Source organism: Xenopus laevis, chromosome 1L (genome assembly GCF_017654675.1).
Source record: "Xenopus laevis strain J_2021 chromosome 1L, Xenopus_laevis_v10.1, whole genome shotgun sequence".
In the NCBI taxonomy this organism is placed as follows: domain Eukaryota; kingdom Metazoa; phylum Chordata; class Amphibia; order Anura; family Pipidae; genus Xenopus; species Xenopus laevis.
This window is the reverse complement of record NC_054371.1, coordinates 209,341,650-209,364,469: the sequence shown is the minus strand read 5'-3', so window position 1 is coordinate 209,364,469 and position 22,820 is coordinate 209,341,650. Positions and strand designations below refer to the sequence as shown.

Genomic DNA, 22,820 nt, shown 5'->3' with positions numbered 1-22,820 from the left:
CGGCCAGATCTCGATCGGATGGGATTAAAAATCCCGTCGGATCGCGGCCGCATCTGTTCGTTGATGCGGTCCCGCGATCCGACCGCCCGTTTGGCGAACGCTAGGATCCGATCGTTGGGCCCTAGGGCCCACGATCGGATCAGCCCGATATTGCCCACATCAAGGTGGGCATATCGGAGGGAGATCCGCTCGTTTGGCGACATCGCCAAACGAGCGGATCTATCCGTGTATGGCCACCTTTACTCTACATTGCAACTTTAGCAATAAATAAATAAATACAGGTATAGGAAACCCATTATCCAGAAAGCTCCGAATTACGGGGAGGCCATCTCCCGTAGACTCCATTTTAATCAAATAATTCAGATGTTTTTAAATTTTAATAATAAAACAGTATCTTGTACTTGATCCCAACTAAGATATAATTAATCCTTATTGGAAGCAAAAACAGCCTATTGGGTTTATTTCATGTTTAAATGAATTTTAATTAGACTTAATTTACAGGGATCCGTTATCCAGAAAACCCGAAATCCCAGGCATTCTGGATAACAGGTCCCATACCTGTAAATAAAAGATTTCATACTTGGAGTTATGAAAATTGCATTAAAGTTTAAGATAAGATTCTTTAATATGCCACTTAATATGATATAAATCTGTTGCTTAAATATTAATTTTGGGGGTATAGTTTTCCTTTAATTTAATCAGTGTGGCCAGCCATTTATAGCCATGGACAGCCAACTAGATTTCTTCCATTATTTTAACTTAAGGGCAAAAAGCTGGGGTCTCCAACCATTTTCACCTGTGAGCAACATTCAAACACAATAACAGTTGGGGAGCAACACAAGCTTGAAAAAATTTCCTGGGGGTTCCAAGTAGGGGCTGTGATTGGCTATTTGGTAGCAACCATGTTGACTATTAGGCTACAGGAGGCTCTGGTTGGCAGTACACCTGGTTTTTATGCAACCAAAGCTCCGAGACAGAAATTCAAAAAGAAGAACCTGCTTTGAGGCCACTTGAAGCAACATGCAAAAGGTTGTTGAGCAATATGTTGCTCACAAGCCTCTGGTTGGGGGATCACCTTAGAGCAAGGATCCCCAACCTTTTTTACCCATGAGCCACATTCAAATGTAAAAAGAGTTGGGGAGCAACTCAAGCATGAAAAAGTCCCTTGGGGGTTCCAAATAAGAGCTGTGATTAGATATTTGGTAGCCCCTGTGTGGACTGGCAGCCTATAGGAGACTATAGAAGCACTATACTTCATTTTTATGCAATTAAAACTTGCCTCCAAGCCAGGAATTCAAAAATAAGCATCTGCTTTGAGGACACGGAGAGCAACATCCAAGGGGTTGGAGAGCAACATGTTACTCACGAGCTACTGGTTGGGGATCACTGCCTTAGAAGAAGGGGGACTGTCACTGACTGTTCACATAGAGATAGCTCTAACCGGCCTGCCCAAGTCCAAGCTGCGTGTGTGGCTTTGAAGACACTTTCCCTTTAAATCTAAATAAACTATCTCAACAAGAGCACAGAAAGAAAAAGCAGCAAGGAACTTCAAACAACATGGGCGAGCAAAGGGAACTAATAGGTGGTGGGCACAATTCCCAGACTCATTTACAGATAAGACGTAATTGAAGTGAAAGGGGGAAAGCACTCAGAAGCAAAGATCGGATTTCACACGAGGCTTCACTGATCATTAGGAGCTGGAAGTATACGTTTCGACTAATGAGTAATCACCCAAGGTTTATAAACGAACCATAGGCTTAACTAACAGCAGTCAGCATTCCATCACATTGTTTAGTCTTTTCAGTTGCAAAAAAAAAGGCGATAACCAAGTTTTTACCATTAATAACTGCAGGACTTCCCCAAAATAGTCAGAGTTTATTAATATAAGGAAAATACATCTAGGCAGACTTAACCTCTGACTCTCAGCTAAGTCACTTAAGTAAGGGTGCTTTTAATAGTGTCCATTTTCCTGTTGGCTCATGTCCAGCCTCCCTGTGTTTGGCTGCTCGCTCCTATTCATATCATTTAATGTGCATGCACAAAGTCTGCCAAAATACAAGTAGCTGCACTTGAAACCTGTTATTTGCCCTATTCAGACAGCTTGACCTTGGGACTTGACTGTGCACTGTGCCATATTTCATTTAGTTCTGCATGGAAAGCATGGAATGAATGGTGCCCTTCTTCAGGTTAATATTTAAAGCTGTAGAAAAACAACTGATTTACTAAAAAGAACTTTGGGTTTAAGGGTTATGGCACATGTTCAGCAGTAACCTCACTGTAAACTGGCAATGGCGCCCGGCACAGGCAATTAAAATGTAGTGAGTGAGGAAACATCTGCTTGAAGATTGTGACCTGGCTGGAATCGAACTATGACCCCAGTGCAGTAGTGCATGCAACTGCAGTCGGGGGCAATTTTTCCCTTTTCTACTAAAATTTCCTGTAATAAAAGTAGTATGCGCTGCTTTTGTTTTAAAATTCACAGTTTATTTGTGCATATGCCTATTCCCCAACTGCTCATGGCTAGGAACTTACACGCAGGCACTGAATTGGGAAATTCCCTTTTGTGTATATGACTTGGTCTTGGTCTGAATCTTAGAAATGATGTACCACAATTGGGGGGGGGGGGGTGTTTTAGAAAGCTGCTGGGGATTGTATGGATACTGGACCAGATTGGGGAGACCAGAAGGTCCATTTCAAGGTGCCAGGTCAACTTTACTCTTTATAAGTGTTTCCTTGTCCCGTATGCTTATCACATAGCGGCTTTATGTATGAAACTACTTCCGATACAGTATGCTGGATGGATGGTCCTGGTATCTTTGATTTATGGATATTAGTTGGTTGGTGGGTGGCCATGTCTGAAAATGTAATCTGCCAATGAACCATGTCATTTAGTACAAGGTGCATCGGAAGACAAGCAAGTGAATAGTCCACCCAGCTGTCGGCACAAACTGCCAGCCTACAGGAGGCTTTATTTAGCAGTACATCTGGTTTTTATGCAACCAAAACTTGCCTCCAAGCCAAGAATTCAAAAATAAGCACCAGCTTTGAGGCCACTGGGAGCAACATCCAAGGGATTGGTGAGTGACATGTTGCTGTCATACAATATTGGCCAGCAGACAGCCCCTTTTAATCCTATTAAAACTTCTGAAATTTGCAGTGGTGTAATACGAGTCTGTAAGATATGAATCTATGACTATACACATCCTCAAAACAAGAGCAAAAAAGCAAAGTGTTGACAAATTCAAGTAGATCCACTTGCTTCCAACTAACTGAAATTTTTTACACGACATGCTTTGCTTTGGGACACAAATGAATCCTTTTAGAAATCGATGATACTGTCCCTTAAATGAAACTTTCAGCATCTGCGATTCCCATTTGATTAGTGTAAAATAACTCCATTATTCCAACGGGAGTGCAGTTTGAAACTATGAAAGGCATGCATTGTGATGATGCAATTCTGCTATTCATGAAAAACCCCGTAAACCCAATTCATTTAGCAAAGAACAGTACTGCCTTCTTTTAACCCAGACTGAGAACATAAAAAAAAAGTCACAATTCATTTAATGGGCATCCTATATCACTTCCAGTGTGCCCCACAGAGACATTCAGATAATGCGCTGACATGGGACTATCCAATCTATCCAATTGGGACAGTGCAAAGGGATGTTTTTACCACTTTCAACATACAGCAGCTTTATCACTTAAAGGGACAGTAAACTGTTTTTTCAACACTGGTGCGATAAATAGGGCTTATGCTGAATGCGTATGTTTTGCCTATTCTTTTAATCAGGAAATATCTACGGTTTTTGTTATTTCTTGCTCTAAACAGGGCAACATTTGGAAATTAAACTAAAGCTACATTCTACTTCCTGATCCCAAAGAGTAAAGTCAAACAAGCCAGCTGAAGCCTCTTTAAAATAAGCTGCTTTTTATCTAAAAAGATAACACAGGCTGTATCTGGGGGAAGGGGCAATTTAATTGATATGGAGGCATCTCAGTGTGTTGCCCTGTTTAGAAATGACAAAAAATCTATCTGCACAATCCCTATTCATTGAACCAATGATGATAAAAGAGTTATACAGCAGCAATGTGAATTGAGCATGGGCAATATAACTGGCAATTAGCATGAGTGGGGGGCTGTCTGGGTACAATTTGTAATGCAATAATAGGGATAACAAGGACATCATTTAGGAAACCGTGCTGAAAGTGATTCTACAGAAAGTTTCTGCCACATAGAGATCTCTTCATGCCAAGAAACGTTGATACATTTCTGCATTTCGCCTCTTCACTAAGTAGAGACATGGCTTTTTCACCAATTTGTAATTTGCCAAAAAAAAAATTAATTTTTTTACCGAAAAAAAATTAATGAATTTAAATTACACATGAATATATATCAGCTTGGTAAATAACTAAATTAGTGGAAAACTGTAGAATAATTCATTTGTTTTCAGGGTCTGGCCTTGCATTTAATTCCTGCAGGTATTTATAAGACACAAACCCCTTCTATTACAAACTGCCTCAATAGTCTTGAGCAGTGATCCTCAACCAGTGTCTCACAAGCAACATGTTGTTCACCAACCCCTTGGATTTTGCTCCCACCATGCTTTTTCTCTAGAGTTTATTCAATTGTTCTGATTATGAATCAATCGGGAATAGGATTATGAGGGGTTTGCTCAGAAGTACCTTTTTTTTTTTAAATGAAGAATAATTAGAGAAAGATATTGGGCAGCAACGCTAAGGGCACATTTACAAGAATGATTAATTCTGTTTGTAATTGCAGCTGAGGGGCAGAGTATTTCCAGGTACATTTGAGCCAGGGCAATTTAATAAGAGTTCATGTCATGTCCACACCATTTTTAAGATTGCACTGGTTCTTGTTGAAACTCGGCAGCATGTGCTTTCTTTTTTGAGAAGTCTTGAAAAGTTATTATTATAGAGAGTAATAATTACTATTATTATTATAGAGAGAGTGCCCTGGTGGAATTGAACCAAAGACCAAGAACTGCAAGGCAGCAGTGAACAGTACACCGCTGTGCTGCCCAATAAGTAGTTGGGACCGCAAATTTTAATTGATTCTTATCACATTTTGCATGAGCCAAATCATGTGGATCTTATGTTTTTACCACTGATCGAATAGTTGCCTATGTACACAACAGAAAATAAACATATCCCTGGCCTGATGTATTCCTCACCTGATGGGATTATTCAACCAGCCTGATATGTATCTGGCCAACCGCTGACCAACAAGGACGTACAGTAATTCTAGCTCCATACATGGAAAAATATGCCTGCAACTGACATTGAAGGCTATGCCATGCAGGTCTGGACTGGGATTTAAAATAGGCCAATAAATAATGATTGGCAAATGCCAGAGGGGCTGCAACCATAGACAGACTCCACAGATTTCCCGACTAGGCCTGATGATGGCCCTTAGTGGTGTACGGCTGCCTAAAACGCTGGAATAAACTGATCCAGGTGTATAACAAAAATTTATATTGTAGGTGGAGAGGCAAATATAAAAGTTAGATGTATCTAGAAAAATTATTGTTATTGTTATCACTCCAACGTGCAGTGCAGCAGTAAAGAGTGACTGAAGCACAAGTCACATGACTGGGGGCAGCTGGGAAACTCACAATATGTCTAGCCCCATGTAAGATTTCATAATTAAATTCTTACACATACGGACATTTTTTTAGCATATTCCTAGATGTCTGAAGAAAAATTAATTTTAAAGGGGTGGTTCACCTTTTAGTATGTTATAGAAGGCTTATTCTAAGCAATTGGTCTTCATTGTTTATTTTTTAATAGTTTTTCAATTATTTACCTTCTTCTTCTGACTTTCCCTAGCTTTCAAATGGGGGTCACTGGCCCCATCTTAAAAACAAATGCTCTGTAAGGCTACAAATTTACTGTTTTTGCTACTTTTTATTACTCGTCTTTCTATTCAGTCCTTCTCCTATTCATATTCCAGTCTTTTATTCAAATCAATGCATGGTTGCTAGGTCAATTTGGACCCTAGCAGCCAGATTGCTGAAATTGCAAACTGTAGAGCTGGTGAATTAAAAGCTAAATAACTCAAAAACCACAAATAATAAACAATGAAACCCAATTGTCTCAGAATATCCCTTTCTACATCATCATACTAACAGTTCATTTAAATTGTTTAAATTGTCCCTTTACCAGTTTTATTGACCAGCAAAAGAAATAACCAGTGTATAAAAATAAAAAAAAAATCAAAGCCTCTTAAGTTTGTACATTATGCTCTTTACTGATTTATTTAATTGTCTGAGAAAAGATTCACTCAACAGTCATTTCGTTACTCAAGTCCAGGGGGGAGAAATGATCAACAATTCCTCCCGTCACAAAGGAAATTAACAAAATCTGCTACTATACACAAGTGACAGTTCAAAGAAAGGAAGGAATACAGACGGATTCCACCGAATCTCTTTGCTTTGCTAATTATTTTCCATCACTAAGTCCAATTTTAGGATAACCTTCCTGACACGGGCAGCGCTGAATGCTCCATCAAGAGACTTCATGCTCATTAAAAGACCACTGATCCAGTGACAAATTGCCTAGAAGTATGCAAAGGCACTCAGCGGCTCATGAAAGATCATCAGGGGGAAATCTGGTCTGCACGGTGGCCGGGCATGTTAGAACAAGATTTTTACAGTGGGAAGGATGACTCACCCCATCTAATCTGGGGCCTTCAAATCCGATCGAGTCAGCTGTCATGGCAGGCAGAGTAGGTGATTGACTTGGGTTTCGAATTTTGTAATTTGTTGCTCGATCTAAAAATAAAAGATTACCTACATAATTCCACGTTGCAATCAACCGTTGTTTTTTTTTTTCCCCAAGGAAACAGCAGAAAACAGATGCAAACAGACCGGGTGCCGCCTAGTACACAAGACGTTGGTTTCTTTTGCTTACTAAATATTTCCCAACTTCAAATAGTGATCATGGAAGGCAGATATGTTCTAAAAATAGGTAATCGGCCTTTGACCAATATTAGGATAATGTAATACGAGGTTTTTATGATGATATCCATCAGCGTTACATTTCAAACAATTATCAGGGAACACATGAATTACCTATATAATTGGGGCAACAAGACATCTAAATATACCTTTTGCTTTGCAAATATATAACTGATGTAAATGAAGACACAAGGGGGCAAATTCACTAACCTCCGAAAATCCGCCAGCGACGGCTTCGCTCACATCGCAACACTTCGCCATGCGTAAATTCGCCAGGACAACGGTAATTCACTAAAATACGAAGTTGCGTCCAGGGCGCCGAACGCTGGCAAAGTTGCGGTAGTGTTACTTCGGTAAGCAAAGCGAAGTTACACTAGCGTTGGCTAATTTGTATACGCCGGGAAGTGAAAGTTGAATGGACGTATATGTTGCAGCAAATACATTACACTACACAAGTCCAGGGAACCTTAATAAAATAGAGTTGTTATATTGCCCTACACATGAGCCCAGTGTATAGTTTATGTTAGGAAATGTAGTGAGGAACCCCATTACCCAAAAAAAAATTCGGTCTTTTGCAGGCTATCACTCAGAAAAAAGTAAAAGACGCCAGGGTTTTTTGGGACGTTGAAAATTTTCAACAAATAATCGAGGAAGTCCTATCCACTCCATTGCACTTCACCTGGTCTGAGGTGGTGAAGGCAAGTCTGGTGAATGAGGTAACGTTCAGTAAAATCCGCATCTTCGTGAATTTGCAGAGTTACGTCCGTTCGCCAGAGCGAAAATTCGGCTGGTGTTAGAGTGCGAAGCAATGCTAGCGTCTATCTCCTTCGCTAGCGAAATGACGCCTGCGCCGGTTAGGTAACCGGCGAAGTACCGAAATATGGTCACGCTGGTGTATTTGCGCTAGCGTTAGTCACTTCGCCATTTATGGAATCTGTGCCAAGGAATTACTATGTCTAAAGCAGGCACATTTCGTCACTGTACAGTCAAAAGGAAGCTTTATTTTAGAATAATGTGATTTGACTGATTTGGACATGGTGATTGCTGTAGGCTGCAATGTAAAGGTATCTTCTGATGGTTTCTCACCTGCACAAGAGTCGATTTCTTGTAAGCAACAATCACTCAAATGTGTCATTACCTTAAGGAACATAAAGACACTTTTGTGCTTTATTGCCCAGACTGGCCATGCAAACAAGGCATTGGCAAAACTCAGACAAGCCCGATCTGAACATACAGGGGGTTATTTACTAAAATCCGAATTTATCTCATATTTTATTTAAAAAAAAAAAAAAACACAACCAAACTTCCATGCATCTATTAATAAAATAATCCAAATGAATTGGAAAAACTAGATCAAATCAAGCGAAACCCTGAATGATTCAAATGTTTTGCGCTTATTTCCCTGAATCGCTTGTTTTTCTTTTATTTATTGCCCGAAAACCCAGAAAAAGTCAGATTTTCGGGCTAAACTCAGCGCAGACCTACAAATTGATATAGGTGCCTCTCCCATTGACATATACAGGACCTCGACAGGTCTGAGATGGCAGATTTTTGGATTCTGGCTTTTTTGCAGCATCAAGGTATAATAAATCTTGAAAAAATTCAAGGTTTTTTTCCAACGAAAAGTCTAGTTTTTGCCCCCAAAAAGCCTGACCAGATAAATTCAAGGCTTAGTAAATAACCCCCACATAGTATGTTGCACAAAATAAAATAACTAGTATAATGCAAGGAAAAATACATGTAGCATATTTATTAACACAATACAATTGCCACTATGCATCTACCAATATCTATTAATTCTGACATACTAACCAGCTGTCTATACATGTCACACAAATTCTTTTTTTTTTTAGTTTTTTGTAGCTGCAGTAAAAGAATACTATTTACCTTAGACTTAAGGTATGAAGATCCAAATTATAGATCTGTTATCGCCGGCGGGATGGCACTTTGGAGCGCTTAGTTTTCTGAAGTCGCCCGAAGTTGCTTCATGAGGAAACTGCGGCCAACTTCAGAAAACAATGCAATCCGAGTGCTATCCCACCAGCGATATACATTCTAGCTGACAGGAAGGCAGTTCGGGGAGATTAGTCGTCCCAAAGAAGAGGAGATTTGCCGCCGGGCCTGATCTGCACATACAGGGGGTTATTTACTAAAATCCGAATTTATTTCATATTTTATTTTAAAAAAAAACACAACCAAGCGTCCATGCCCGATTTGACCATATCTATTAATAAAATAACCCAAATTAATCGGATTGTGGAAAAACTCAATCAAATCAAGCAAAACCCTGAATCGCTCAAATGTTTTGAGCTTTTTTCCTGAATCGCTCGTTTTTTGTTTGTTTTTTTTGAGTTTTTGGACGAAAACTCAGAAAAAGTCAGATGTTCGGGCTAAACTCAGCGCAGACCGCGACAACTTCAAACTGAGTTAGGTGCCTCTCCCATTGACATATACAGGCACTCGACACGTCTGAGATGGCAGATTTTTTAGATTCTGGCTTTTTGCAGAATCGAGGTATAATAAATCTTGAAAAATTGAAGGTTTCTTTTCAATGAAAAATCTAGTTTTTGCCCCAAAAAGCCCGACCAGATAAATTCAAGGTTTAGTAAATAACCCCGACATAGTATGTTTCACAATATAAAATAAATAGTATAATGCAAGTAAAAATACTTTTTTTTTGTTGATGCAGTAAAAGAATACTATTTAATCAAAAGTGACATATATATATATATATATATAGTCAAATACAAGAGTCCTCTGCACTCAACCCATTATCAATATATTTAAGACAGAGACATTTTGTGCTACTGCTACTAAAAAATGCCTTACCCTTTAAACAAAACAGGGATTGTTTGTCCATATATTGCAATATATTTAAGCTGGCCAACTACGTCAAAGTCATCCCATATCTGGCCAGTCCTACGCTTAATTTTATCTGACTCATTAAGAATTCTATTGCTTCATTATACATTTTACTGGTGTCTAATAAAAGGGCAGCCAAGTATGGAGGTTTACTTTGAAAGCAGCAAGTTAAGTTGCAGGTAAAACCTAGTCCCTTTGTAAAATGTATAATGAAGCAATAGAATTCTTAATATATGGACAAACAAATGCCTTACCCTTTAAACAAAACAGGGATTTTCAGTAGCAGTATGCACAAAATGTCTCTGTCTTATATATATTGATAATGGGTTGAGTGCTGAGGAATCTTGTATTTGACTATATGTATTTTGTGGTCAAAGCCTCATTGCACCCCCGCCTAATGGTTTTAAAAAATAGTGGTGAGCACAACTTTCCCTTGTTTGTTATAGAGTATATATATATATATATATATATATATATATATATATATATATATATATATATATATATATATATATATATATATATATATATATATATATATATATATATATATATTTATATATTTTTTGTAGGGCAGAACTCACACACTGTTAAGGAAAAGGAATCCGTACCTCCAACGATGTACATGAACAGCTACAGACAGAACAGAATGTCAGTAAGTGCCAAACTGTCAGCGTTTCTCCCTATAAACTCGGAGGTGAGCGATGTGAGGGCTGTCGGAGTGAGCAAACTGCAAGGTGGGAGACATGTCACTGCTAAGGAAAGAGTGACAGTCCCACAATGAAATTTAGATGTATTGTACTGTATCTGGACCGCACATGTTGAAGGAATTTTTATTTCGATGGATGAAAACCAAATGAGTAAATATCGTGCACCTAGCAAGTATGGTTACTAGACTTACATTCAATGGCATTTTATTTTATCATGGCAAAACAAAGAGTTTCGCTGAGTGTGCGGAACGATGGGCAGCTTCTTTCCATTACAGTCTAATGGAGGCGATTTGTCACTGGACTACATGGGAGCTAACAGACACCCTCATTCTCTTGATAAACCTAATTCTGAATGCCCTATGTACCCACAAACAAAACATTTCCTTTTACTCAAAGTTCTCTAATAACCAATCACACTGATCAAGAGGCAGAATTTAATTGGTCTACTGTTGAAAGTGTGCATCTGACAGCATTGTTGTGGGTTACTAGAAGCAAATCCTGCATTTGTTATTACATTACTGCCTCAAATAATCAGATATTTTGACCATAGTTCACCAGCCCTGTAATAAGCAACTTGATGCTAATGCTTAAAAAGGTTGTCTACCCCCTCTGTGTAACAATAACATTTTCTTGGAACCCAATCTTATCAATAATGAACTCCTAAAGGTGGCCATAGACGCAAAGATCCGCTCATTTGGCGATCTTTCCCCAATATGCCATTAACGAGCATGGCTAAATCGGAGGGGTAATCTGAAAGTTCGGCTGTGTGGCCAAACGATCTGATTAAGATGCGCAATGGGTCCGGCGGGATCGGTCGGGTCAAAATCAAACCTGTCCAATCGACCAAACGACCGATCTCCGCCGGACGAAAGATGTCGGCATTCTCCACACACAATCTGAAAATCGTCCGAATCCTCGATTCCTACGATAGGATCTGTGCTTCTATGGCCAGCTTAAGACTGCGATCTTTTCCAAATACAGAACACTAAAGGCTGGCTCCTTTTAAAGGGGGCGATTCACCTTCTGGTTAAGATTTAGTATGTTATAGAATACAAAACCAAAAAAACTGATAAAATTGAAGGTACACCTCCTTGTAAATTAAAAACCACTATTTATTATCACATTAAAAAACAGATGGCTGCTGTGTAATGGACGCCTAACACGTTTCAGGAACACCCCTTAATCATAGGCGGTTTCCCGAAAAGCTTAAGTATCCATTAAAAAGCAGACACTTGTTTTCTAATGTGATAAAAAAAAAACAGTGTTTTTTAATTTACAAGGCGGTGTAACTTAAATTTTCTCTCTTTTTTGATTTTGTAGAATGGCAGCCGGAAGAGCTCTGCAAGAGTATAGGAACAGCAATTAGGTATGCACTGAATCCAGAATTCGGCCTTTTCAACAGGATTCGGCCAAATCCTTATGCCTGGCCCAACTGAATCCTAATTTGCATATGAAAAATAGGGGTGGGAAGGGGAATCACATAACTTTTTGTCACAAAACAAGAAAGTAAAAAATGTTTTTTCCCCTTTTTCTCTTCCTGTTCATAATTTGCATATTCAAATTAGGATTCGGTTTGGTATTCGGCCGAATCTTTCATGAAGGATTCTGGGATTCGGCCGAATCCAAAATAGTGGATTCCGTGCATCCATAAGCCATCTCTTATTTCAGCTAAAGGAGCAGGGGTGAGTCTATATTGCTTTGCAAAAAACATTTTGTATGGTATAGAATGGCCTATTCTCTTAGTAACTTTTCAACTGGTCATCATTTTTTATGTTATTGTCTTGCCTGAACACAGCACAGCATAAAGCTGACAACGCCAATGTGCAGTACTTTGCAAATAGTAGCCCATTTAATATTAGTTTATAGCCCATAGAATGACCTCATTAAGTTAATGATGATGGCCTGTTATTACTCACAGCAATAAAAGGCCAGCAATTACAGTGGTTATTAGCCCTTAACAGCACTCGGCGGTATTTGGCAGTTTCGCATCACCTGACTAAAGTAACAAACAGAAGTGTGAATTTCAGTATTGGCAGTTGAGTGTCACCTGATTAAAATAATACTGTATACCACACAGTGAATTTCATTATTGCTGTTGCTAGACTGTAGGAACATTCAATTTTAACCATTCAGAACATTCAAGTAGGCAAAAAATGTTTTAAAAAATCCCCACATAGGAAAGCAATACTTAAAGGACAAGTAGCTATATTATTCTTATTATTTACATGTATTTACAGTGTATAATATTAAAGAGGTGGTTCACCTTTAAAGGAAAACTAAACCCCCAAAACAATGTAGGTATCCATGCAAAGATATGGCATAAAACAGCTCATATGTAAAATCCTGCTTCATGTAAATAAACCATTTTCATAATAATATACTTTTCTAGTAGTATGTGCCATTGGGTAATCCTAAATAGAAAATTGCCATTTTAAAAAATAAGGGCCGCCCCCTGGGATCATACGATTCATTGTGCACACAAACAGAGTTGTATCTTTTGCTTCAACAGTTCTTCCCATTACAGTTAGAGCTCCAGTATTTCTGGTCAGGTGATCTCTGAGGCAACACACAGACCATCACAAATGGTGGCTCAAGGCAAGAGATGTAAAAGGGCAAGATTTACTTAAATATATATATTCCAGTTTGATAAGATTCTTTAATATACCACTTAATATGTTATAAACTATCTGCTGCTTAAGTATCGATTTTGGAGGTATAGTTTTCCTTTAAGTTAACTTTTAGCATGTTATAGAATGGCTAACATTCTTTATAGTTTTTTTTTAATGATTTGTCTTCTTCTTCTCACTCTTTCCAGCTTTTAAAAACCCCATCTAAAAAAACAAATGTGCCATAAGGCTACAAATGTAGTTATTGCTACTTTGTATTCCTTGTCTTTCTATTCGGGCCTCTCCTTTTTATATTCCAGTGTCTTATTCAAATCAATGCATAGTTCCTAGGGTAATTTGGACCCTAGCAACCAGACTGCTGAAACTGCAAACTGGAGAGATGCGGAACAAAAAACGAAATAACTTAAACCACAAATAATAACAAATGAAAACCATGGAGTTCAGTATACCATAGTTAAATTGCCCTGGCAAATTCACACTCATATGAATGAGGAGTAAAAAACCCTTTTATAAGTAAATTACCTGTGAAGAGTGTATAGTACTTTTCTATTAACCAAGTTTTTGATGTAGAATTCCACACTGTAGAAATATATTTAAGTAGTGTGTGGCACCTTAGTAGCCAAGAGCCATATTTGAGGCGCCTTCAATCTCACATGTTGCCAAGCACTGCACAAACACAATTGGAAAGTTCTGACATAGATATAGACATAGTTTTAACATAACATAGACAACGTTGTCCACAAAAACCCATAGCAACCAATTGGAAAGTAGATTTTCGCTGATATCCTGCAGTCACAAAATAAAATCAAACATAAAAGGAATGAAAAGCAAGTGCATCGGTCTCTTACTACTTCATAGAAATAAAAGTCTAGATCAGCAATACAATGTAGGTCTGAATATACCGTGTGGTCTACAAAATATGTACAAAAATGGGTATTAGTCTATTTAAGACTCTAACTGAACCATGTTAAACAAATAGAGTATTTAAGGATCCATTACCTCCAAGTTCTTTTACATTCATGATGGCACTCTGGAAAGGAATTGCTTTTATGCTGAAACCTAAAACAAACGAGAAAGGGTAACATTATAAGATGTTCTTCGGGTCCCCTCTTATATTCCTGCATAAACAATATGTCAAGAAATGTGTGGCATCTTTAAGGGATACAGCAATTACTGAAAGGCCATCTCCATTCCCATTCACCGAATGAATAGGGATCATCGCACAATGTTTAACCAGTGCAGCAACTAAATGTGCACCATGTTAGCACATGAGCCGCCACACACCATTCAGCCAGATGTTTGCTCAGTGGAGTGAGGTGGAGAACAGCAGAACCAGAATGACAGTATATCTTACAGAGGCAAATGTATATAGCCCATGTGATTAGCAATGCTGTAAATAAAATGCCATAGTCAGAAGGGCAGAGACACCTGGTCAGATTCTGGGAGATTAGTCGCCTGGGGACAAATCTCCTCTTCTTCGGGGTGACTAATCTCCCCGAACTGCCTTCCCGCTGGCTACAATGTAAATCGCAGGCAGGATATCACTCGGAGCGATTCATTTTCCGAAGTCGCCCAAAGTTTCTTACATTCTAGTCGGCGGGAAGGCAGTTCAGGGAGATTTGTCGCCCCGAAGAAGGTCGGCTAATCTCCCCGAATCTGACCGTGTGTCTTTGCCCTAAGGCCTATGGCATAATAGGTATTTCAACACCTTGTGGTAGCTAAAACATATTTAAAGGAAAATTTTACCCCCAAAATGAATATTTAAGCCTCAGATACTTTATTTCATATTAAGCAGGGGCGGAACTACCGGGGGAGCAGGGGGTGCGAGTGGGCCAGGGCCCGCACCCCCTCAGGGCCCCCTGGAAGTCCGCGCGCCACGCATATCCCGGCCAGTTCCGGGTTTACGGAGGGGGGCCCGGCTGCGTGTCCTGCGCCAGGGCCCGTCCCCTCTAGTTCCGTTTCTGATATTAAGTGACACGTTAAAAGAATCTTACCAAACTGGAATATATATTTAAGTAAATATTGCCCTTTTACATCTTTTGCCTTGAAGCCCAATTTCATGATGGTCTGTGTGCTGTCTCAGAGATCACCTGACCAGAAATACTACAACTCTAACTGTAACAGGAAGAAATGTGGAAGCAAAAGACACAACTCTATTTTTTAATTGGCTAGTGACCTAACATGTATGGTTTGTTTGTGTGCACTGTGAATCCTACGATCCCAGGGGGTGGCCCTTGTTTTCTTAAAATGGCAATTTTTTATTTAGGATTACCCAATGGGACATACTACAAAAGTATATTTTTATGAAAATGGTTTATTTACATGAAGCAGTGTTTTATATATGAGCGGTTTTATACAATATCTTTTTATAGAGACCTACATTGTTTGGGGGTATAGTTTTCCTTTAACTGCTGCAACCTGCCTCCCATTTCAATTATGGCTCATGGTCACTGAAATAAAATTACTCAAATTGTGCCTCTTGTTGATTATTAGCGAATTCCCTCAAACCAACTGTTTTTCCCTGCTGTAAAACACTTGCTCATTAGTGATGTGTGGGTCGAGAAAAGTTTGACAAGCGTCCACCCACACCCGGCTTCCCCCCTCCATTTATAGACCCGATGATGTCAGAAAAGGGGGAGGCAGGCGCGCACGCCAATAAAATCGGAAGCCGGAAGTCTGAGGTAGCGGGAAGGGAAAGCAGACAAAAGAGTTCAACCTAAAAAGCTTATCAATTTTAATGGATAATAAATTATTATTAGGAAATTCTACTTCCTGGTACTCCCTCAACCAGAAAAGTTGCAATCTGAGGCTAAATTCGATTGTACGTTTATTCTTTTTTTTCTGATTTTCTTATTTTACGTTATCTGGAAAAACATTACCCAAAAAGCTCTAAATTACGGGATGGCTGTCTTCCACAGTCTCCATTTCATCCAAATAATCCAGATTTTTTACAATGATTTCTCTGTAATAATAAAACATTAGCTTGTATTTGATCTAAACTAAGATATAATGAATCCTTATTGTAAGCAAATCCAGCCTATTAACTTTATTTAATGTTTAAAATAAATTCTAGTAGACTTAAGGTTTAAAGATCCGTTATCCAGAGAAAAAAAAACCCTGGTCCCCAGCATTCTGGATAACAGGTCCCATACCTGTACAATGTTGCATGACCTGCTGCCTCTATAAAGAAAATGATGATGATGAGCATTGCTGCTGATAAACAAGCACGGGAGGGATCAGCCTGCAGTTTGATATGCCTTTGATATTCGTGGTTTGCTCAGCTGGTTACAAGCAGGTTACCAGCAAACAAAGTATTTGGCAAGTGAAGCACAAAGCAGCACCTACTTACCTTCCAGATTCCTCCAGATTTGCCCGGTGTAAGAAATACTTTTAAAGGGGGGTGGTTCGCCTTCAAGTAAAATTTTAGTATGTTATAGTATGGCCAATTCTAAGAAAATTTTTAACTGGTCTTCACTGGTTTTTCATTTTTCAGCGTTAAAATGGGGGTCTTAAGGCTGAAAATGTATTCTTATTGCTACTTTTTTTTTTACTCATCTTTGTATTTAGGACTCTCCTATTCATATTCTAGTATCTTATTCAAATTAAGGCATGGTTACTAGGGTAATATGAATGCTAGCAACCAGATTGCTGACATTGCAAACTGGAGAGCTGCTGAATAAATAACTAAACAAAACATGAATAAATAGTAGAAAATAAAAACCAATTGCAAATTGTCTTGTGATAACAGTCTCTACGTCATACTAAAAGTTAATTTAAAGGTGAAACAAAATTTAAGCTCTAAGGTAAAGGGGAATTTATCATAAGTAGCACAAGGCTGCTGACCAGTGGCACAGCAGTCCTATGACAAATGTAGTCAAGTTCCTTTGCTAGTTTTAGCTGCCCTTTAAGGGCAGAGACACACATTCAGATTGGGGGAGATTTAGTCACCCGGCGATAAATGGCCTCTTCTTCAGTGCAACTAATCTCCCCGAATTGCCTCCCGCCAGCTAGAATATAAATTGCCGGCGGGATGGCACTCGGATCACTTCATTTTCCAAAGTAGCCCGAAGTTTCCTTGTGAGGTAACTTCGGAAAAGAATTGCACCGATTGCCATCCCACTGGCAATTTACATTCTAGCCGGCAGGAGGCAGTTCGGGAGATTAGTCGCCCCGAAGAAGAGATTTGTCGCTGGGTGACTAATCTCCCTGAATCTGAGCGTGTGTCTCTGCTCTAATGTGTGATTTTGAGAAGAGTATGAGCATGCAGTATTGTTAGTTAGTCTACACTGCTGTATTTTGTACTTACAGGCTTATAAAGAAAGGATTTAAGCTCACTTGCTCAACACGTGCCCCACACATAGCTGACAAGCAGCATTTAAGGGAGATTATCGTAGATTCAGCATCTGAGACACGATCACAGAAAGATGAATTAAACGGACGATCCGCAGCCAGCCAGATCAATACACAGATAATTTTGTTAAGTCTGAACATCCCATCGTGTTTAGTTGCATCGGAAGTCGCATAATCAGATTTACAGAATGAAGAGCAGGGGAAAACGCGACCTGTCAGGATCCATTTTTAAGTACATACAGAAGGCAGGCAGTGTATACAAAACTATATGTGGAACCCATTACCGTTGGGCTCGTCTAGGAACAGAGGAACGTGCAGCATTTACTCTCATTAAACTACATTTACTTCTATTAATCTCCTCTTTGTTAGTGTAAGTTGCTTTATTTGTGGTGAAACGGAAAACAGATGAAACATGTCAGGTTTATTCTATGTGAAGTCTCATGACATTATTTTCTAATGTTGTTTATGGAGCAGGCTCTCGCAGTCTGGAAAAATAGAGAAACAAACGTATATACAAAGGTATATATGTATTTTTTGACTATGTCTAAATGAATGAAAGTCCTTATTATTATTACCCAAAGCACAGACATCACCGGGAGGGAGGGAAACTTAGCTAAGCCAAGAGTGATCACTAGTGATGGGCAAATCTGACCCATTTCGCTTTGCCGAAAATTAGCAAAAATGCAACCAAATGCTTTGAATTCTATGGGCTGCTAATTTTTTGTCGTGAGCCAATTGTTTTCTCCCATTGGAGTCTATGGGCATCATTTTTGCTGCGAAACTTGGCACAAAGTTTCGCTCATCACTAGTGATCACTAATAAGCAGCTTATTTGTCCCCCCCCCCCATGACCATGTCTGCAGTATGGGACCTGTTATCCAGAATGCTCCGGACCTGGGGTTTTCCGGATAAGAGGTCTTTTTGTAATTTGGATCTCTACACCTTGAGTCTAGTAAAAAATATTTTAACATTTAAAAAGCCCAAACTGAATAGTTCTGCCTTGAAAAAGGATTAATTATATCTTAGTTGGGATCAAGGTACTGTTTTATTATTACAGAAAAAAAAGGAGATCATTTTTAAAAATATTAATTATTTGATTAAAATGGGCTCTACAGACATGACCTTCCCATAATTTGGAGCTTTTTGGATAACGGGTTAACAGATCCCATAACTGTACATCTCCCTGTGTATGGGGACCTCCTGACAACCTGCCTGTTAATGTGTGGCCATATCTACTGGGCCAGTTTGAAAATCCTGTTGTAATCAGCAAGCTTGTGTCAGACTGGTCTCCATAGGATCGCAGTAGGATTCCATTTTTACCCCAGGACAAAGATCAGATTATCCTAATGTGGCCCAGGGTGTGGATGACCAAATCAGACACAGATCAACCTCACCAAACAAGTGTATAAAAGGAGGTGGGTTTATCAACGTTCGAATTCGACTTTTTGCCACAATTAAAATTTTTCTGCACAAAAACTCTCAAATTCTAATGATATTTTCAAAAACTCGAATGTTCGGTATTTATTAAAGGGATTCTGTCATGATTTTTATGGTGTAGTTTTATTTCTAAATTACACTGTTTACACTGCAAATTATTCACTCTACAATATAAAATTTCATTTCTGAACCAGCAAGTGTATTTTTTTAGTTGTAATATTGGTGTGTAGGTGCCATCTCAGGTCATTTTGCCTGGTCATGTGCTTTCAGAAAGAGCCAGAACTTTAGGATGGAACTGCTTTCTGGCAGGCTGTTGTTTCTCCTACTCATGTATATGAATGTGTCACAGTGGGACCTGGATTTTACTATTGAGTGCTGTACTAAGATCTACCAGGCAGCCGTTATCTTGTGTTAGGGAGCTGCTATCTGGTTACCTTCCCATTGTTCTGTTGTTAGTAGGGATGCACCAAATACACTATTTTGGATTAGGCCGAATCCTTCGTGAAAGATTCGGCCCGAATACCGCACCGAATCCTAATTTGCATATGCAAATTAGGGTGGAAAGGGGAAAACATTTTTTACTTTTTTGTGACAAAAAGTCACATATGCAAATTAGGATTTGTTTCACCAGGGCAGAAGGATTTGGCTGAATCCTGCTGAAAAAGGCCGAATCCCGAACCGAATCCTGGATTCGGTGCATCCCTAGTTGTTAGGCTGCTGGGGGGGGTGTGATATCAGTCCAACTTGCAGTGCAGCAGTAAATAGTGACTGAAAATTTATCAGAGTACAAGTCACATCACTGGGGCAGCTGGGAAACGGACAATATGTCTAGCCCCATGTCAGATTTCAAAATTAAATGTAAAAAAAAATTCTGTTTGCTCTTTTGAGAAACGGATTTCTCCACAGCACTAACTGATGTGTTTTGAAGAAAAAAAACATGTTTTCCCATGACAGTATCCTTTTAAGCACAAAAATCTCAAAAAACTTTGGGCTAGATTCTGTACTAGCCCAAAGAAACCACAGCAGTGAAGCTCTGTGAATTCAAAATTCATCTTCTTCAAAATGAATATCCTTTTGTCTTGATTTACAGACTGTTGGGTTTATTTAATGTTTACATGATTTTATAGTAGACTTAAGGTATGAAGATTCGTTATAAGGAAAACCCCAGGTCCCGAGCATTCTGGATAACAGGTCCCATACCTGTATTTTCATTAAAACAGGTAAAAAGACAAAAAAAAGTAGTGCAATATTGTTTTTAAAAAGTATATGTTGTAGAACTCTTTCAACTGATGACAATAGATCTTGGGGCGCTTCTCTGTTGTAGTCTACTGAAAATACCTCCATCAATTAGTGAGAAGTGGCACTTTAAGTGACGAAGGTATCTTGCACTAGTATTTATGAATGTATGAATAACCTGTAATTGCTACAATATACATGTTTGGGCAAATGGTCAGATTAAAAGAACAGTGATACTTATGAATTCAAATACACGTATTAGGATACATTCTATAAGCACAGGATAGGACAGGATCCTTTTTATTACTGATGTTTCCTCTTACCTGTGGTAGGCACAATGTTTTCTTGGCTCTCGTTGCACAGATGCGTTAGTAGGCTTGTCTTGCCAGAGCCTGTCAGTCCTATACAAACAATATCATATTCGGGCCGCGGTGGCGGAGGACCCTTACAACAGAGGGCTCGAAAACACTGCAATAAAGAACATGACAAGACATTTAGGGTGAATTACTTTTAGAAGGTGAACTCGCTGAGGCAGAAACCAGCAAACACTCTTTTCTTTCTGAGCATAGAGAGCGGGGAGATTCCGTGCCTTTATTGTGTGTCAATCAACGATGGGGGGGAATGCAGGATAAAGATGAGGGAAGTCACTTTAATTCCAACGGAAAAATTAATTTTGTAACTTTGAGAAATACGTATATGTTAATGTTTCCATGCACAGACAAGTGGCTGCATGTTATAAACCTTATCTGCTATATTTAGTCCCCTGTAATTTGTCATTTTTGTCCTTCTGTAGCTCCAAAGCTATACGGTACATCTGGATCTGTTTCACTTGTGAAAAACAGCAGGAAAGCTGCACTTGCACCAAGAAAAAGTCACATAACTTACCATGATATTAAACGGGTGGTTTAATATCATATTTATTAGTATGTTATAGAATGGCCAGTTATAAGCAACTTTTTAGTTGGCCTTCATTATTTACTTTTTATAGTTTTTTTTTAATCATTTGCCTTCTTCTTCTGACCAGCTTTCAAATGAAGGGTCACTGACCCCATCTAAAAACAAATTCTCTGTAAGGCTACAAGGTTATTGTTATTGCTACTTTTTATTACTCCTCTTTCTATTAAGGCCTCTTCTGTTCATATTCCAGTCTCTTATTCAAATCAATGCAACAAGGGTTCCCCAATTTTTTTTTTACCCATGAACCATAACATCAGTATAAAATTATTTTGGAGAGCAACAAAAACATGCAAAAAGTTCCCAGGGCTTCCATATAAAGGCTGTGATTGGGTATTGTTAGCCCCTATGTGGACTTAAAGCCAACAAGAGGCTCTGTTTGGCAGTATACATGTTTTTATGCAACTAAAGTTTGCCTTTAAGCCAGAAATTCAAAATGAAGCACCTGTTTGGAGGCCACTGGGAGCAACATACAAGGGGTCAAAAAGCAACATGTTGCTCACAAGCTACTGGTTGGGGATCACTGCTCTAAATCATAATTAAAGTTAACTCAAAGGTGAACAACCCTTTAATGGCTCTAACCTTATGTCAGCACTGGGATCCTGACATAAAGATTAGCTCAACACAGACCTGACCAATGATCTTCTTTATTTGTAACCCTGTTAATAATATGGGGTCCTTACTAAAGGCTGAACCTCAAAGCGGGCTTGAACTGAAAAAGTCCAATAACCTGGCCATACACAGGCAGATTTTAGGTGCTGTTTCACCCCCTACAGGCCAAGTAGACTGTCTGTGTATGGGCCTGCAATGCAGTGCTGGGCCATAGGTGAATGCACCCAAGGCAGGACCCCTGTCTGCTTGTAACACCTGTAAAATTGCCCAGATATCTATTGATTGTTGATGTGGTCTTCCCCATTATGCCCTGCATTGACCTTCGTTATGATCCAAGTGCTAAAAACAATCAGTATCATAATACTATCACCCAGCAAAAGGTGCCATGTAGGAAATATCAACGTGCAGATCTTCAAGAAAATTGCCACCTTAACATGTGCACAATGCCCTGAGCCGCAACACGGAGATAAACACCATCACTGACACCCTGAAGAACAGAAAGGAGGTAAACAAATAAATAAATAAATGACTAGAAAATCTATCTTTTGCTTTCTTCTGCAGTAAATGAAATAATCACTTCATTTCAGGGGCTCAAAAGTAATTGTACAATTGACTCAAAAGCTATTTCATGGGCAGGTGTGGGCAATTCCTTCGTTATGTCATTATCAATGAAGCAGATAAAAGTCATGGAGTTGATTTGAGGGGGAAGGTGCTTGTATGTGGAAGATTTTGCTGTAAACAAACAACATGTGGTCAAAGGAGCTCTCCATGCAGGTGAAACAAGACATCCTTAAGCTGCAAAAACAGAAAAAACACATCTGAGAAATTGCTACAATATTAGGAGTGGCAAAATCTACAGGTTGGTACATCCTGAGAAAGAAAGAAATCACTGGTGAATTCAGCAACACAAAAACACCTGGACGTCCACGGAAGACAACAGTGGTGGATGATCGCAGAATCATTTCCATGGTGAAGAGAAACCCCTTCACAACAGCCAAACAAGTGAACAACAATCTCCAGGAGGTAGAGTATCGATGTCCAAGTCTACCATAAAGA

At 39.0% G+C, this 22,820-nt stretch overlaps 1 protein-coding gene across 4 annotated transcripts in view; it reads right to left on the bottom strand.

The window, feature by feature from the left end:
• Positions 1 to 22,820, bottom strand: part of arl15.L (ADP ribosylation factor like GTPase 15 L homeolog) — a 179,053-nt gene that overhangs the window by 112,244 nt on the left and 43,989 nt on the right. For 3 of the 4 annotated variants that reach the window (XR_005965214.1, XM_018245885.2, NM_001092935.1), the window contains 2 exon segments: positions 20,522 to 20,666; positions 14,176 to 14,235 (listed from right to left, as the gene is read on the bottom strand). Coding sequence is in view for 3 of the 4 variants with exons in the window: in XM_018245885.2 (XP_018101374.1) it covers positions 14,176 to 14,235; positions 20,522 to 20,666 (205 nt within the window). In the remaining variant the exon portion in view is untranslated. 4 annotated transcript variants of the gene reach the window in all.